At 37.2% G+C, this 18,333-nt stretch overlaps 1 protein-coding gene and 2 pseudogenes across 1 annotated transcript; 1 reads left to right on the forward strand and 2 right to left on the reverse strand.

Annotated features, from left to right (window-relative positions):
* Positions 1-1,396: 1,396 nt before the first annotated feature.
* Positions 1,397-3,817, reverse strand: Ilrun-ps1 (inflammation and lipid regulator with UBA-like and NBR1-like domains, pseudogene 1; annotated as a pseudogene).
* A 3,070-nt stretch (positions 3,818-6,887) lies between these two features.
* Or14j10b (olfactory receptor family 14 subfamily J member 10B) lies at positions 6,888-7,826 on the forward strand. Its single transcript, NM_001000887.1, has one exon. It carries the CDS (start codon positions 6,888-6,890, stop codon positions 7,824-7,826), a length of 939 nt encoding a protein of 312 aa, NP_001000887.1.
* A 1,249-nt stretch (positions 7,827-9,075) lies between these two features.
* Positions 9,076-9,985, reverse strand: LOC103694373 (60S ribosomal protein L29 pseudogene; annotated as a pseudogene).
* Positions 9,986-18,333: the final 8,348 nt, after the last annotated feature.

Below are 18,333 nucleotides of genomic sequence, written 5' to 3' on the forward strand. Positions count from 1 at the left end.
TACACCCAGGAGAGGAATAGCTGGTTCCTCAGATAGTGGAATACCAATTTTCGGAGGAACTTCCAGACTGATTTCCTGTGTGTTTGTACCTGTTTGTAATCCCCCTAACAATGGAGGAGTGTTCGTCTTTCTCCACATCCTTGTCAGCATCTGCTGTCACCTGAGTTTTTATCTTAGCCATTCTGACTAGTGTGAGGTGGTCTCTTAGGGTTGTTTTGATTTGCATTTCCCTGATGACTAAGGATGTTGAACATTTTTTAAGGTGCTTATCAGCTATCCAATATTCCTCAGCTGAGAATGCTTTGTTTAGCTCTGTACCCCATTTTTAATAGGGTTATTTAGATCTCTGGAATCTACCTTCTTGAGTTCTTTGTATATTTTAGATATTAGCCCTCTATATGATGTAGGATTGGTAAAGATCTTTCCCAATCTGTTGGTTGCCCTATTGTCCCAATGACAGTGTCCTTTGCATTACAGAAGCTTTGTAGTTTAATGAGGTCCTATTTGTCGATTCTTGACCTTACAGCATAAGCCATAGGTGTTTTGTTCAGGAAATTTTCCCTAGTGCCCACGTGTTCGAGATTCTTCCCCAGTCTTTCTTCTATTAGTTTGAGTGTATCTGGTTTGATGTGGCAGTCCTGATGCAATTGGACTCAAGCCTTGTACATGGTGATAAGAATGGATCAATTTGCATTCTTCTACATGCTGACCTCTAATTTAACCTGCACCATTTGTTGGAAATACTATCTTTCTTCCACTGGAAAGTTTTAGTTCCTTTGTTAAAGATCAAGTAACGATAGGTGTGTGGGTTCATTTCTGGGTCTTCAATTCAGTTCCACTGATCTATCTGCCTGTCTCTGTATCAATACCCTACAGATTTTATGACTATTGCTCTGTATAACTGCTTGAAGTCAGGGATGGTAATTCCCCCAGAAGTTCTGTTACTGTTGAGTATAGTTTTTGCTATCCTGGTTTTTTTGTTATTCCAAATGAATTTTCAAATTCCTCCTTTTGTCCCTATAAAGAATTGAGTAGGTATTTTGTTGGGGAGTGCATTGAATCTGTACATTGCTTTTGGCAGAACGGCCATCTTTACTATATTAATCCTGCTAATCCATGAGCATGGAAGATCTTTCTATCTTCTGAGTTCTTCCTCAATTTCTTTCTTCAGAGACTTGAAGTTCTTGTCATACAGATCTTTCACTTGCTTGGTTAAAGTCACACCAAGATATTTTATATTATTTGGGACTATTGTGAAGGGTGTCATTTCCTTAATTTCTTTCTCAGCCTGTTTATCATTTGAGTAGAGGAAGGCTACTGCTTTGTTTGAGTTAATTTTATACCCCGACACTTTGCTGAAGTTGTTTATCAGGTTAAGCAGTTCTCTGTTGGAACTTTTGGGGTCGTTTAAGTACACTGTCACGTCATCTGCAAATAGTGATATTTTGATTTCTTCCCTTCTAATTTGTATTGCTTTGACCTCCTTTCACTGTCTGATTGCTCTGGCTAGGACTTTGAGTACTATATTGGATAAGTAGTGAGAGAGTGACAGCCTTGTGTATTCCCTGATTTTAGTGCAATTGCTAGGGATATAGGAACAGATAGCTGCTGGTACCCGCATTTGTGGTCTGTGCCCAGGACCGAACCGAACCAGCCAAACAGCTCCCTGCACCCAAATTCCATGGGGGAGAGAGCTGGAACCTCAGAAGTGTGGATACTCTTGAGGTCCCATTTCTTAATTGTTGATCTTAGTCCCTGAGCTGTTGGTGTTCTATTTAGAAAGTTGTCACCTGTACCAATGAGTTCATGGCTCTTTCCTACATTCTCTTCCATCAAATACAATATGTCTGATTGTATTTTGCAGACTTTGATACATCTGGACTTGAGTTTTGTGCAGAGTAATAGACATGAATTTATTTGCATTCTTCTACTAGCTCACATCCAGTTACACCAATTATATTTGTTGAAGATGCCCTTTTCCATTGCGCATTTCTGGCTTCTTTATCAAAATCCAGGTGAATAGATTTACATCTGGATATTCGATTTGATTGCACTGACCATACTATTTGTTTTTATGCTAATAATATGCAGTTTTATGCTCTGAAGTAGAGCTTGAGATCAGGGATGGTGATAGGTCCAAAAGTTCTTGTACAGGATTATTTTAGATATCCTGGATTTTGTTGTTGTTGTTGTTGTTTTTGTTGTTGTTGTTGTTGTTTTACTACATGAAGTGGAGTATTGTTCTTTTAAAATCTGTAAAGAATTTAAATCTGTTGGAATTTTAGTGGGCATTGCATTGAATCTGTAGATTGCTTTGTTAAGATAGCCATGCTGTCGGTAGGTAAAATAATTTTTGTTTTAAAAGATGGCTTATTTTCTCCCATTTAAATTTCTTCCCCTTCCCAAGTGGCCTAACAACTCATTAGACGGATGTCATCACCAAAACCCAAGGTGGCTTCCTGGATCTCTTCTCGGTCGCCTCTATGCCCCTCCAGCAGTCCAGCATTCATCTGATTGTCAGTTCCTTTGGGGAGTGCAAATGGGTTGAAGTTTCCGTCTACCTTGTGATGGTGTGACCGTGTGTTGAATTCTGTTTCAAAAGATGACAGCCTCTGTATTACTCTAAAAAGTTCACCCAACTCCACAATGAGAATCACCCAGATAACATCTCCATAGTAGAGTCCAGTAGCAGTGCACATCCACCACTGTCCCTGGTATATTCCTGCTCTGCTGCGCCTGCACATCTGGACGCTGACATCTGCAATCTCTTGGGGCTCTAGTGATCTCACCATCACCATGTTCACATGTCCAAACTGGTCTCCCTCAACATATTTACGACAAATCCCTGGAAGACAGGCTTCTGCCCCAGAATTCTGGATTGGCCGTGTTTTTATGAACTGGATATCGGGGGATATTGACTCTCTTTCTCCTATGGTGACATCTTCAACAAAAGACATGGAGGGCACACTGATTGATATTTGGGTTCTCAAAGTCATTTTAGGCGCATTTGCTGCTCGCAAGTTCCAGTTGGTCATGTCCAGGAAGAAGGCAGCAGCTGGAAGCTAAGTAGCCGCTGGAACTCAGAGGTGAGCACGTCCTTGTCTGTGGTGCCCAGGCAGCTGCACGAGCTCAGGATCCAGGTCCATATCCATGCCCTCCATTTTGGAGTGGGGGCCCTCGGATGCACAGCTTCCACCTCTCAGACATGCTTCTCCACAGGCGGCCGCCGCTCCTGAATCCAGAAAGAGCCCAGGAAGGGCTCTGCATTGTAGGACCCAGACTTCTCACCACCTCACGGACTGGGCTCACCATGAAGCGCCACATCGCTGGCACCGCTGGTACCACTGGCTCCTTCTCTCCCTGGCTTTTAGTCTCATGCCCACCCCTGCTGCAGCCCCTATGGGTATATCTGCAGCTGGTATGGTTAATTCTACTGCTTAATAAGCATGGGAGGTCTTTCTATCTTTTGATATCTTCTTGAATATCTTTCTTCAAAAACTTCAAGAACTTGTTATACAGGTCCCTTGCTTACTTAGTAATGCCAAGATATTCTATATTGTTTGTGTCTATTGTAATTTCACTAATTTGCATTTCTGCAGTGACTTGTACGAAGTCAAGAGATTCTATTTGAAACAAAGCAAAGTAATGCTTTATTTTCTGTAGAAAGGAATAAGCAATTTTAAAGAAGCAAACTAATTATTCTATGGCTTCATCTGTGACTTGGCCTCACTCATTATCCATCTGTACTGATGATTTCCTAAGGTGAACTCTAAACTGCAAATAGAGGAATACTTGCTGTATTTAGATCTCCTCCAAGAGTCTAACTGATGAATTATGAATTCTTTGAAAATAATTGATAAGATAAAATATGGAATGCAAATGTATACATTCTTACATTATTTTTCTACTATCGTTTTACATATATATGTATATACATGTATATATATGTATATATATATATATTCCTATCAGAAATGTACAATTTTGCTACACAGTAGCTGTCTACCTGAGGTAGTCAGACCAGCAGCTGCCCTGTGAGATATTGCCTACAATGACTGAATCAGAGACACTCAGGAAGTGCCCAGATTTCTGAGCTCTAATGAGCTTTCTGGAGACTTACAGGTCTCCTAAGGACTGAAAACTACTAAGTTGGGACAACAAAATCCCAAGATCACAGAACCATTCAACAGTTGTCTGGAAATTTTAGGGACTCCATTTCCCAGATGACATGGGGTCAGAATAAATGAAGTAACTTGGTCTGAGTCCAAATTTCCATTACAAAAGAAAGAATACTTCCAAGTCCATCCCCTCTCTGCATGAAAACAGCTCACCACAATTGTTCTCTAGGGACATAATACGATTTAAAAAGTCTGCAATCCTGGACAAAATATGAGAAATTGTTGATCGGCTTGGAATGCTACATGCACAACAAGACATCCTGGAGTAAGTTTCCCAAATGTGGATGAGGAAAGATCAGTATTTTATGGAAATTCTAACAAGACCTCACAATCTTACTTAGTTTGAAAAAGCAAGGCTATCATTATAAAAAGGTAGGAAGGGCATCTTACTGAAAATAAAGTAGTTCTTAAAATTCATATACACACAATAAGGGACCATGTGAGAAATGGGTCAATGAGAAAACTTAATGTATTACATTCCTGCATATGTGACACTTCTGTAAACTCTTAAACCACTTCTTCAACAGCTCTCAGATGTCAACAGAGAAACCTCAAGGTAGACAAGATCAATGTGATTGTTACGCTGTCCCTGTGTCTTTTTTGATATATATATATATATATATATATATATATATATGTATAATATATATATGTTTATAACTCAATGGTAATACTGTTATTCAAGTTACTAACTCTCAAGTTTTTTTCTATTAAATGTTTAACTCCAAGTTGACTGTGTGAATCAATGGAGACCTGCTTTAGGAAGGGTGAAAACTTGCCTCCTGTCACATACATAGGAATGGTCAATATTACTCAGCTTTCTTAACTTTTGTGCTGGATGGATTTGTCAGGTTAAAATAGTAATATTAAATTTATTTGTCAGAAAAAATTTTAACTTAAATGATTAAGTACAATTTTAATATGAACAATAAACATAAATATGTTTACATTTTACCAACCTCAAAGGATAATACTATCAAAGCACAGAATTTGAAACAATGAAAACTGTGAGAAACATAAGTGAGATCTTTGATTTCTCTCAAATTTCTGTTGTGTATATGAGATATTTTAGAAATCATATGAGGATATTTTAGAATGATTCAAGTTATAACTGAGGTTAAAAGAGCAGGAGACAAAGGCTTTCAAATATAAACATTGTACTAGATGAAACAATAGTTATCTAGATTATTTAACAGTATTTTATTTTCCTATAGATGCAGGATCTTTCTGAGGAGCCCACATTGGTTTGAATTCACAGGTCCAGGGATTCATTTTCTCATGGCATAGTTGTATCTAAGACCACATTAATTACAATCATATTGCAACATCCTGCAATGTAATTGGGTCTAGGTTTGGAGTTATTTGCTATCAAGTTCATGCTTGCAAAAGAGATCTGAGGGGGGTAGAGTCAAGTACAGGGAGATAGGATGACACACGACCGATGCCACATAATGGAAAATGTCTCAAGGTTAAAAAGGATGTCCTCACATTTTATTCTCTGATTCCATTTTTAAGCACACAATTTTTAGATAGGCACAAAAATTATCTGATGATATTTCACAGGACTTAAGACTTCAAAAGACTGACAGCATATTTTCTTTTGTTGCATAAAACTCTATGCTATGAAACACTAATGGATTAAAAAAATGCAGGAAGTTAAGCCTCCATTAAATTCTCATCAGCCATTCAACACCAACATGCATCTTGCAAGGGAAGAATGATGATTTATTTTTAATCTCTCAAACATCAAAACAAAGGACAATGAACTAAAACATGACTTCTATCTGAAACATAAATGACTTTAAATTTCTAGTCTCTTTTTGGATATTGGATATTTTCCTCTACACCTTAAACTACCTCAAGAAATCACCATCTGTCTTTGCAATTGTCTATGGTTTGTGGTAAGTGCTAATAACTGTTTGATGGCTACACCCGAGGTTAATAGTATAGGCTGCAGTGAAATAAAAATAAAATGCAAAGAGAAACTATTTGACCTCTAAAAAATCATTAAAATGAATAGAGTATCTACATTGAAGGTGGGATGTAAATATTACTCTTGCACAAGCATTTTTTCTCTCTCTCAATAATACCAGCATGGAAATTTGAGAGCAAAAAAATGATCATCTATACACTTGATTCTACAGTGATCAATAACCTCTTGCAGTAACAGCAGTATTGTTTGCTAAGAGAGAATAAATCTTTCCAGTGGACACTCAAACATATTTTAATTCCTGGCATATTTCTTATAAATGTGTATTTCATTTGCTACAGTGGTATTCAATACTATGTTCTCATCCATAGTACATCACTGCCTGTTCACTGATGACTTAAAGAAAACCAGTGTGTTTCAACCATGGCAGCGGAATAGTGCTTTTACATGGGGCCAATACAATTGCATTCCTTGAGAGAACTAGTGATGGATCACATGTATACACCTGTAACTACTGCTTTATGAGTGAATAATGGGAGATCTGTAGAGATGAGAAAATTGTGCTCTCGCTTAAATTTCTCAACAAGTAGAGTATCGATAGATGATAGATAAATACATAGGCAGATGACATATTCAGATAGCTATATAAATAGATGATAAAGAGTATATAGAGTAATTATTGAAATAAATATTAATGAACAAATAATGCCTCAGGGTGTTTCTACTGCATTTAATATATGATTTTGTTTTCCAGCTCCTACCACAAATTCTGTTACCAAATGATTGTGAAAAATATAACCACAATGACTGGATTTCTCCTCATGGGGTTCTCTGACAACCATGAGCTGCAGATCTTACAAGCTTTGCTCTTCTTGGTGACATACCTATTGGGCTCAGCAGGTAACTTCATCATTATCACCATCATAACACTGGACCCTCAGCTCCAGTCTCCAATGTATTACTTTCTGAAGCACCTTTCCATTCTGGACCTCTCATCCCTCTCTGTCACAGTTCCTCAGTATGTTGAGAGTTCCCTGGCACGTAGTGGCTACATTTCATATGGCCAGTGCATGCTGCAGGTTTTTTTCTTCACAGCTTTGGCCTGGAGTGAAATGGCCATTCTCACAGTGATGTCTTATGACCGCTATGTGGCCATCTGCCTCCCACTGCACTATGAGGTCATCATGGGTCCCAGAAAGTGTACTTGGGCTGTGGCAGCTGTGTGGCTATGTGGAAGCATCCCAGGAACATTATACACAGCAAGTATACTCTCTATCAGATTCTGTGGGGACAAAATAATTCACCAGTTCTTCTGTGATGTCCCCCAGTTGCTCAAGCTCTCCTGCTCTAATGATCACCTTGATATAATTGGAATGATTGATTTCCTGTCTGTAATTACCTTTGCCTGCTTGATTGGGATCATCATCTCCTATGTCCACATATTCTCCACAGTTCTCAGGATGCCCTCTGCTGAGAGCAGGTCTAAGGTCTTCTCTACTTGCCTGCCCCACCTTTTTGTTGTCTCATTGTTTCTTTCTTCAGGTGCCTGTGCATATCTAAACCCAACCTCAGACTCTCCAACTGCTTTTGAGTTCTTATTCTCTGTATTCTACACAGTACTACCTCCAACTCTCAACCCTCTTATTTACAGTCTGAGAAATGAGACCATAAAGAGTGTTGTAAGGAAGTTACTGTTTAGTACAAAATTCACTGGGTAGGATTATTTTGTCCTGTTGTTCTGGCTGTTTAATTAAACACGTGAATGATTTTAGTCATTGGGGTTTCTTCAAACTGTAACATTAATGAAGAGTAGTGTTTTGTCTTAATTTTTTTGTAGATAATTTTTTTGTAACTATGTGGTACATGGTTATATAACATGGAGGTACAGTGTTTTTTTTATTTCTTTGCATTTTAGTATTAAAAGTCTTGTTCCTTCAAATTAATAAAAAATTTAAAAGCCTCGTAATATAGATTCATTACTTTTTCCTTCCTAAAACATACCCATGCAGACACAATTACACTCTCAGTATTTTTCTTACCACTTTTGCAGAGGCAATATCACAAAAATAAAAACAGAAAAGTAATACTAATATCCCTAATTCCACCACCATGTTATAATTTCAAGTCAACACTTTATTTTAAATTTTTATTTTAAAATTATTTTTGTCTATTACTATACATATTGACCTAAATGTGTATGATATCAGTAGATAAATTTGCATAGTTAAATTTTTCTTGAACTACAGTCTTCAATTTTATTAAAGTTTTTCTATATATATAGTCCTTTATTTTTCCTATATAAAATATCTTTAATAATTAATTATCGTGAAGTAATTTGACATGCATTTGTAAGTTGTCAAGCTTTGTCTTTATAATTCTAAAGAATAAGTTTATTGAATTGAAGTGTAGAAAATGATCAACTCTTTTAAATGATGTGATCATATTGCTTTCTATAAATAAGCCACTTATGTTTCTATTAACAATGTAGGGCCAAAGCTCTTCTAAAACTCTTATGATTTTACTAGTTCATGAAGAACTGTTGACACAGACAGAGCTGGATGAAATCCTGCCAGATGCCTGGAACATAGTCATCAATAATACTGGAATCTGGTGAGATTTGTATTTAAGTAATAACCCCAATCCTCCTTTGCTAAATTTCTTCAAATGTGTGATAGCTCAACAGATCAAACCCAGTGATAATACTTTTAATGTTCATGTTATCAAAGTCCTATATATTTCATTTTCTTTTTGTAAGAAGATTCATAAGAATAATAATCCCTCGTTTTATAGTGGTAAAACAATTCTTCAGTCACTATTTCTACTATTCAGTCCAAATTTTGTATTCAAATTTTGTGTATAGAATGTTGAGTCTTAGATTTTGACACTTGTAATAAAAAAAGTTGTTCAATCTAGGTTTTCAAAATACAACCACAAATGATTGATCACTAGACCTTTTACCTCCTCAGACATTGGACTGTTCAATCCATCTGCAGAAACATGTAAATTACATTTGTTTCTTTTTGAGTTGCATATTTTCTGAAATACTCATGCTAGCCTGCTAGTTTATTATTTGCTTGAAGTACAACATAAGCAAATCGATTCCATTTTCTAACCTTATATTTTAAATTTATTTACATGAGCATCCATTTATAAATTTTGAGTGACAAAATACTGGCTTATCATTACCAAATGCCTTGGGTAAAGAGCTAATATTTGGTTTATAAGTATTTCCTTGTCTTCTCTACTAATTTGTTGAATGTCTTCATTTCAGTTAGTAAAGTTATTTTCTTTAAGATTATTGATCTTTTTTTTTCTTGTCTCAAGTTTATTTGTAAAAACAGCAAAGGACACGGATCATCTGCAAATAGTGTGTAGGTAATTGTGTCACAGCAGTCAATCTGACTTCACACTAGCAGGAGCTTTCTCTATGGAGTTTTCACAGGGGCTAGGGAATCTTTGGGAAACTGAGATGGAGCTGAAGCTGGGACTTAGCTGGAGCTGGCTTTGGCCCCTGTCTTGATTTGAGCCTTGGGCTTTGGTTGGCAGAGCCTATGACCCTTGGCCATGTAGCTCTGAATCCTCTTTGCCAAGCTTTGGGTGAGCAATGAAAGCCAGAGGGCTGAGTTTGTGGCTGGGGCCGTTTGACATTTTGGACTTGACGGCCTGAGGTTTCACAAGGGCTGTGAGGGCCTCTGCACATTCACATACTGCCTTTGCATTGCTGGCCAGCATCTTCTTCAGGCCATCCTTGTTGTGCTTCTTCCCAAAGCGCATGTTCCCCAAAAACTTGGTGTCTTTGTGACCAGAGTTTCTTGATGCCTTTTCTGTGCCATTTGCAGGACTGTTTGTGTGTTTTGTGGTTCTTGGACTTGGACATCACTACACAGTAACCCACAGTAACTGCTCCTGTGGCCTGGTATTTCAAAAATATAAAACAATTTGGGAAATATTGTATTATGTTATATTACATAGTTTGCTTTTTTTCCACAAGTACCAAAAACTTCCTCATACACTTCAAACAAAAAGAAATTTGCATTTTTAACAACAACACATTTCTCAATGCTTGTTATATAATTGCGTTGGTATCTTCATTTACATATAACTGACTTATTAACAGCAACTCTGTGATGAACAACCAATGACCTGTGAATTCCATAAACATGAGACATTACTACCCTCTCGCTTCCAAGTATCAAAACGCTTCTTCTTCTGGTTTCCTATATCTAGAATGTAAATACAAGACCTAGGTTATAACATTGGGTGCTCCAGATGGAGACACCAGATTAGAGAAAAACAGAAAGAAGACCCTAAGCAGCAGTCATTTCCACAAAAGTTGGTAGTTTAGGGGCTCATCTTTAGAAAGTAGTTCCTGAAGTTCAGAATCCAATCTATAAATCAGTAAATCAGTAGTCCGACAATCATTGTCTGAGCCCAGTTTCCAGCATTGTGGTCCATTCCTGGCCCTGGGGTCATCTGTTCAAAGCTTTGCTACCTGCCTTCCAAAGAGATCCTGGGATATACCCAGTATGCTCTTAAAATCCTGTTTGAGTGAGAAAAAGAAAAATAAGGTGTGTTGAAGTTACATAATGAGGTCCTCAGCATTTAAAATCCCACATCATTTTTGCTTTCCAAAGAAACCTCACATCAAATAATAACCTTGATTGTTCTTATTCATAACTTTTGTATTTATATGACTAAATGCCTTGAACAGCTTGAAAAAAAAGAAAAGTAAGAGGTATTTCCAAATTTGACACAAAGCACAAAAGAGAGATTACTAATGTTGCATAATGAATAATGTGTATAAACTAGTAATCCCAGGGTTTGGTGATTCAGTTAATGGCCTAAGGGAGCTGGAAAAAGTTTGAGTTTCAATGGGATGTATTAAATTCATTTTTCTACATGTTATATTACAGTTTCTCAGACTCATTCTTATATTCAATTTGACCATGGAAGCACATTTTATTTCTTTGTGTTGCTTCTATATCCTGTCACACTCCTCAATTAAAACATATCTGTTACATCATTTAAACAAACTTAATGTGTTGCTATTTTGAACACCCATTTGTTGTGTAAAAGTGAAATCAATGAATTATACATTGTTTAGGCTGGATTACGCTCAGACATAGATCTAGTGTGAGTATGAACAAGTAAGGTGGAAGGCACACTGCCTCTCACTTAGTGTCACTTTACTTAGTTCTATTATAAATTATTTATTTTAATTTTCATATTATAATATAATTACATACTTTCTTAATTTCTTCCTTCCCTCCAAATCAGCACATATATCCTACCTTGCACCCAAAATTATTAACAAGAAATTACAGGAATCAATAATTTGTGAGGTTTTTGTGTGGTTCATTTATTGCTTTGAGGACACATTATTCTCTTCTTAATATATTTTTCTACTTAAAAAACTTGACTGTTGAGTGAAGATTTTCCTGCAGAAAACATGAACAAACACAAACACTGCCTTGGACAAACACTTGGGCATAGAACTTTCATGACAATGGGACTTCCAGGCAATTACTGTGTACAGTAATTTTTCTAAAATATTGAGTACAGGTTTTGGCACAGTTTTGTGTGTTTGATGAATGTTGGCTAAACACATTTAAGAGAGATGAAATCCTCATAATCTTTCCTCATCCCTACCAAAATACTAACCATTAAATTGAATATAAGTTGTACACAAATTACTTTTACTTCAGAAATCTGGTAATCTTATTATCAACCCCATCATAGTATTAGTGCGTGTTTCAAGCACCCTTTTATTTTCTTTAATAGTGTCTACAAGTAACAAGCATGTGTTACTGATAACTTAAATCCATTTGTTTTTATTGTTCCATGATTAGTTCTTTACCTATTGCTGTGCCTAAGTAGGATATGTTGAAAGGCAAAATGTGTACAGGGACCAGCCTTGACAGCTCATGCTGGCTAGGATTTACAGCAAAGGGAAACTCTATCCACTGTTTAAAGGAGTACAAATTTACAGCTTCTACAAAAATCAGTGTGGTGGTTCTTCAGGAAGCTGGGACTAGATGTGTCTCAGTATCCAGCTTTACAACTCTTGGGCATACACAACAGACCTTAAATTCTATTACAGAGATTGTTATTCATGTTCACTGAAACTCTATTCACAGTAGCCAGACATTTGAAACTGCCTTGATACTTGTCAATGGATGAATAGAAAATGTGGTACATTTACACAATAGAATGTTTCTCAGACTTTAAATTAAATCATGAAATTCACAAGTAAAGAGGTAGAGTTAGGATAAATCATCCTGAGTAGTGTAATCCAGACCCAAAAAGATAAATTTGGTATGGTACATATTCACTTGTATTTGGATGCTACTTTTAGGTCACTAATAAACCAGATACAGTATACACAACCACATGACATGGAAGCCATCCCTGACACTGCTCAAATGGCCAAGAACCAAGATAGGCCAGGGTTATAGAGAAAAACCCAATCCTACTAAATGAACATAGCAGTAAAATTATCCTCACAACATTTTGGAATATTTGTGGATTAATGCCTTGGTCAGTCATTATCAGAGAAGGTTCTACCTGCAGTATATGGGGACAAATACAGAGGTTCACAACTGAACCGTGTGCTGAGAAGGACTCAGAAACAACCAGTCCTAAATGGGATAGCACTATCGAATCTCTTCCCTCAGAGCTCAAAGAATATTGCATAAGAGGAGAAAAGAAGAATTTAATAGCCAGAGGGGATGAAAGATTGTAAGGGATAGCAGGGATGGAGGTCATTAAGAAAATGAAGCCTTCTAAACACAGGTGTACTAAAGCACAGTGAACTCCCAGAGACTGTGGTAGGATGCACAGGGCCTGCACAATTCCACAAGATGGGTTCCCAGCACTGAGAAGTAAAGTGTTCAGAATTGCCATCCCTAACCCAGAAATAAAAATATAAATGTAAAATCCGTTGTCTCCAGTGGAGTCTCACTCTAAAACAATAACAACAAAACAAACAAAAACTGTCAAACAAAAAACCCCACAGAAATTATTAATGATACTCAGGTGTACTTGCAGGTAGGAGCCAAGCACAACTGTCATCTGAGAATCTTCATCCAGCAGCTGATGGAAACAGATGTAGAGACCCACAGCCAAACGTTAGACAGGACTCAGGGAGTCTTGTAGAAGGCTCAGCAGAAGAACTGTGGGATACAGAGTTATCAAAGACACCATAAGAATAACATACAAAGCCAACTGATCTGGGCCCATGAAGAATCAAAGACTCTGTACCACCAACAAAAGAGCATGCGTGGACTGGACTTAGGCCCCCTACACATGTGTACCTTGGTCTTCATAGGCGTTCCATAGCAACTGGTGCAGGGTCTCTCTCTGATTCAGACTCGGTTGGATTCCATTCTGCTCGCTGGGCTGCCTTGTCTGGCCTCAATGGGAAAGGTTGCACTTTGTCCTGAGGCAACATGGTATGTCAAGGTGGGTACTGTGATGGGGGTTGGGGGGCTTCAACTTTTCTGAATATAAGGGGTGGATAGAATAGGGAAAGGGAAGTTGGACAATGCCACTGGAAATAGAGGAAGGAGGGGACTGTGATCAGGATGTAAAATGAATATATTAATTAATTAAGGAGAGAAAAACCACAATGGCATCTTTGGAGAATCTGTGTCTCATTATGTTTTATCAGGGCATTCTTCTTAACCTTACAGGTCCTTTGCATATATATTATGGCTTCTGGTCTGTTTTAAAGGAATCCCTGGGTGCTCGAACATGTGTATCTCTGCATTTACTTGTGTTTCATGTGATTTTTCTTTGGCTGTATTTCTTCTTCTTCTTCTTCTTCTTCTTCTTCTTCTTCTTCTTCTTCTTCTTCTTCTTCTTCTTCTTCTTCTTCTTCTTCTCTCTCTCTCTCTCTCATGTCTGCGTCTGTATGTGTATGTGTGTCCTCTTCCAATTATTTGTTTTATATCATATTTTATTATAATTAATTAGATATCTGGTTTTTTTGTTCTAATGAGAGATTGGGTGTAGATCTGGATTGGAGGGGAAGTGAGAAGGAACTTGGAGGCATTGGAAAAGGTGAAATCCTAATCATATTATATTCTGTGTTACTCAATTCTTCTTTTGTATATAGGTTACTAATCTTCATCTGTTAATTTTGTGTCCTGATACTTTGATGAAAATGTTTTTCAGTGATAGCAATTTCCTAGTGAAGCTTTTACAAACACAAAAAAGAAACTCTGACTTCCCTTCCTATCTGTCTCTTCTTGGTCTCCTTCAGTTGTCTTATCTGCTCTAGCTAAGACCACCAATACTATATAAAAAAATCCTGGGGAGAATGGTCAACCTTGTCTTTTTGGTGAAATTTCTTCTAATGAAATTTCTTCTTTTCAGTTGATCTTGACTGTGGGCTTCTTGTAAACTGGTTAAATTGTCTTTTAGTTATATTTAATTTCTCAGGACTTATGGTTGTATTGTTACTGGGCTCTAGAAAATACATTTTGTATTAATTGTTTGACTATGTTTTCACTCTAATCTCTAAGCATGTAAATTTGGGATGGTTATGATTCAAGGTGCTGATATCTTTTCTTTGTAGGGTGCGTTTTCTTTTTTTTTTTTCCTTTTTTTTTTTATTAACTTGAGTATTTCTTATATACATTTCAAGTGTTATTCCCTTTCCCGGTTTCCGGGCAAACATCCCCCTCCCCCCTCCCCTTCCTTATGGGTGTTCCCCTCCCAAACCTCCCCCCATTGCCGCCCTCCCCCCATAGTCTAGTTCACTGGGGGTTCAGACTTAGGAGGACCCAGGGCTTCCCCTTCCACTGGTGCTCTTACTAGGATATTCATTGCTACCTATGGGGTCAGAGTCCAGGGTCAGTCCATGTATAATCTTTAGGTAGTGGCTTAGTGTAGGGTGCGTTTTCAATTCCTTGGTTTCTGTCATGTTCACTGGATGTTTAGGAGCATGTGATGGCTGTGGATTGCCTGATACAGGGTGTTTCTGTGTCCCTACCAGGTGGTATAACTGTGGATTCCAAGAAAGAGTGATTTTCTAGGTGTGAGGAGCTGAGAAAAATGAATGGGGATCGGCTGAGAGAGTGGGGGTGAGAAAATCTGTAGGAGAGAAGAAAATTGGGTTAGCCCCACGGATATGTGGAGTCCACAGGGAATGAAAGTAGAGAGGGTAGACAGGCCCCTGTAAGTTGTCTCCTGCCCAGTGAGGATGAGATTGGAGAATTGGAAATACAGGTCTGGAAGAAGAGTGAAGATGACCTACCTGGTTGTGCTATCAATGTAGAAACCTAAATATGAATAGCTGTGGAGATATAGTTTGGTAGCTCACCTGGTCTTGTTCTGCAGCAATGGAAAAAATAGTAATAGAAAAAGCAAGATCGTGATCCATTTGTCACTCAATTCCATTGTTTTCAGGAGAGGATTTGTGCCTCACCCACCTACAAATAACTGATGCTTTAAGTTAGGCAAAGCTCTACACAATGTAACCCATCAGATGTTGAGAAAGCTTTTGGCAAAATCCTATAATTGCATTTCTGTTGGTGACTTTTAAGAGGCCATGAGATTCTATTTGAAGCAAAACAAAGTAATTCTTTATTTTCCGTAGAAGAGAATAAGTAATTTTTAAGGAGCAAACCAATTTTTCTCTGGCATCATCTGTGACTTGGCCACACTCAACATCCATCTGTACTGATGATTTCCTAACATGAACTCTAAACTTCAAGTAGAAGGAATCCTTGACATATCTAGATTTCCTCATTAGCCTAACTGATGAATTATGATTTCTTTGAATATAACTTTGATAGAATAAACTATGGATGGCAAATGGATAACCTCTTACATTATTTTTCTCCTATAATTTATCTATTCTTTTTCCCTGTCATAAATGTGCAATTTTTCTACACAGTAGCTATCTCCCTGAGGTAGTCAGACTATCAGATGCCCCTGTGAGATATTGCCTACAATGGCTGAATCAGAGGCACTCAGTGAGGTGCCTAGTGTTCTGACCTCTAGTCAGCTTTCTGAAGATTCACAGTTTCACTAAGGACTAAAAACCCCTGAGCTGGGACAACTAAACCCCACGATCACAAAACCATTCCACAGCTGTGTGGAAATGTTAAGGACTCCATTTCCCAGGTGACACGGGGTCAGAGTAAATGAAGTAACTTTGTCTGAGTCCAAATTTCTCTTTCTAAAGAGACTACACCTCCAAGTCCATCCCCTCTCCACAAGAAAACAGCTCACCACAATTGTTCTCTAGGGACATAATATGATTTAAAAGTCTGCAATTGTGAACAAGATATATGTGAAACTGTTGATCAGCTTGGAGAGTTACATCCACAAGACATCCTGGAGTAAGTTTCCCAAACTTGTATGAGGACAGATCCGTATTTTATGGACATTCTAATGCAACCTTACACTCTAACTAGGTTAAAATTAAGGCTATCATAATAAAGTAGGAAGGCCACTTTACTGAAAATAAACTAGTTTTTAAAATTTATGTACACATAGTAAGGGACTATGTGAGAAGACTGTTGAATGAGAAAAGTTAATGTGTTACTTTATGGAAAATATGATGCTTCTGTAAACTGTTAAACCACTTCTTCAACAGCTCTCAGAATCAGCAGAGACAGTCCAAGGTAGATAAGATCAATGTGATTGTTACTCTGTCCCTGTGTTTTTTTGAAATGTGTAAATTTTAATAACTCAATGGCAATATTGTTATTCACGTTACTAACCCACGTTTTTCTTATTAAAGCGTTTACCTCCAAGCTGATGAAGCTCCCTGTGAGGTTCAAGGGAAACCTGTTTTAGGAAGGACTCAAACTTGCCTCCTGTCTCATACATAGGAATGATCAATATTACTCATCTTTCTTAACTCTCAGTGCTGGATTGATTTGTCAGGTTTAAATATTAATATAAAATGAACTGATTTTGCTTGTCAGATTAAAATTTTAATTTAAATCATTCAGTAGAAAATTTAGAATAAACAGTAAACATAAATATGTTAATCATTAGACCAACCACAAAGGAAAATACAATCAAAGCACAGAATTTAAAAGATGAAAATTCTGACACAAATAGGGATATCTTTGATTTTTCTCTAACATCTTTGTGCATCTGAGGTGTTGAAGAAATCAAATGGTACGGGGATATTCTAGAATGATTCAAGTTATGTGTGAGTTACACAGGACAGGGAAAATGAGGCTTTCAAATGCAAAACCTGTATCAGATGAAACAAAAGTCATCTAGTTTATTTAACAGTATTTTATTTTCCTATAGATGCAGGATCTTTCTGTGGAGCCCACATTGTTTTGAATTCAGCATGCTGCTGTCAGAGGTCCAGGGACTCATTTTCTCATGGCATAGTTAGACCACATTAATTACAATCAAATTAAAACATCCTGCTATGTAATTGGATTTAGGTTTCGAGTTATTTGCTGTCAAGTTCATTTTTGCAAAAAAGATCGGAAGGTGGTGGAGTGAAGTACAGGGAGATAGGATGACACACGACAGATGCCACATAATGGAAAATGTCTCAAGATTAAAAAGGATGTCCTCAAATTTTATGCTGTGATTCCATTTTTAAGCATTTAGATAGGCACAAAAATTATCTGATTATATTTCACAGGACTTAAGACTTCAAAAGACTGACAGCATATTTTCTTTAGTTGCATAAAATTCTGAAATCAAACACTAATGGATTAAAAATGCAGAAAGCTAACACTCCATTAAATTCTCATCAGTCATTCAACACCAACATGCATCTTCCAAGGGAAGAATGATGGTTTCGTTTTAATCCTTCAAATATCAAAACAAAGGACAATGAACTAAAACATGATTTGTATCTGAAACATAAATGGCTTGAAATTTCTAGTCTCTTATTGGATATTGACCATTTTCCTCCACACCTTAAACTACTTCAAGAAATCAACATCTGTCTTTGCAATTGTTTTTGCTTGAGGTAAGTTCTAATAACTGTTTGATGGCTACACCTGAGGTTAATAGTATAGGCTGCAGTGAAATAAAAATAGAATTCAAAGAGAAATTATTTGACCTGTAAAATACTTGTTGAAATGAATAGGGTTACTAAATTGTACGTGGGTTGTGAGTGTTTCCCTTGCCCAAGTGTTTTTATTCTTACTTTCAATAATACCTGCATGGTAATTTGAGAGCAATAAAACTATCATTTGTACACTTGATTCTACAATGAACAATAACCTCTTGCAG

This window comes from Rattus norvegicus, chromosome 20, assembly GCF_036323735.1.
Source record: "Rattus norvegicus strain BN/NHsdMcwi chromosome 20, GRCr8, whole genome shotgun sequence".
Classification (NCBI taxonomy): domain Eukaryota; kingdom Metazoa; phylum Chordata; class Mammalia; order Rodentia; family Muridae; genus Rattus; species Rattus norvegicus.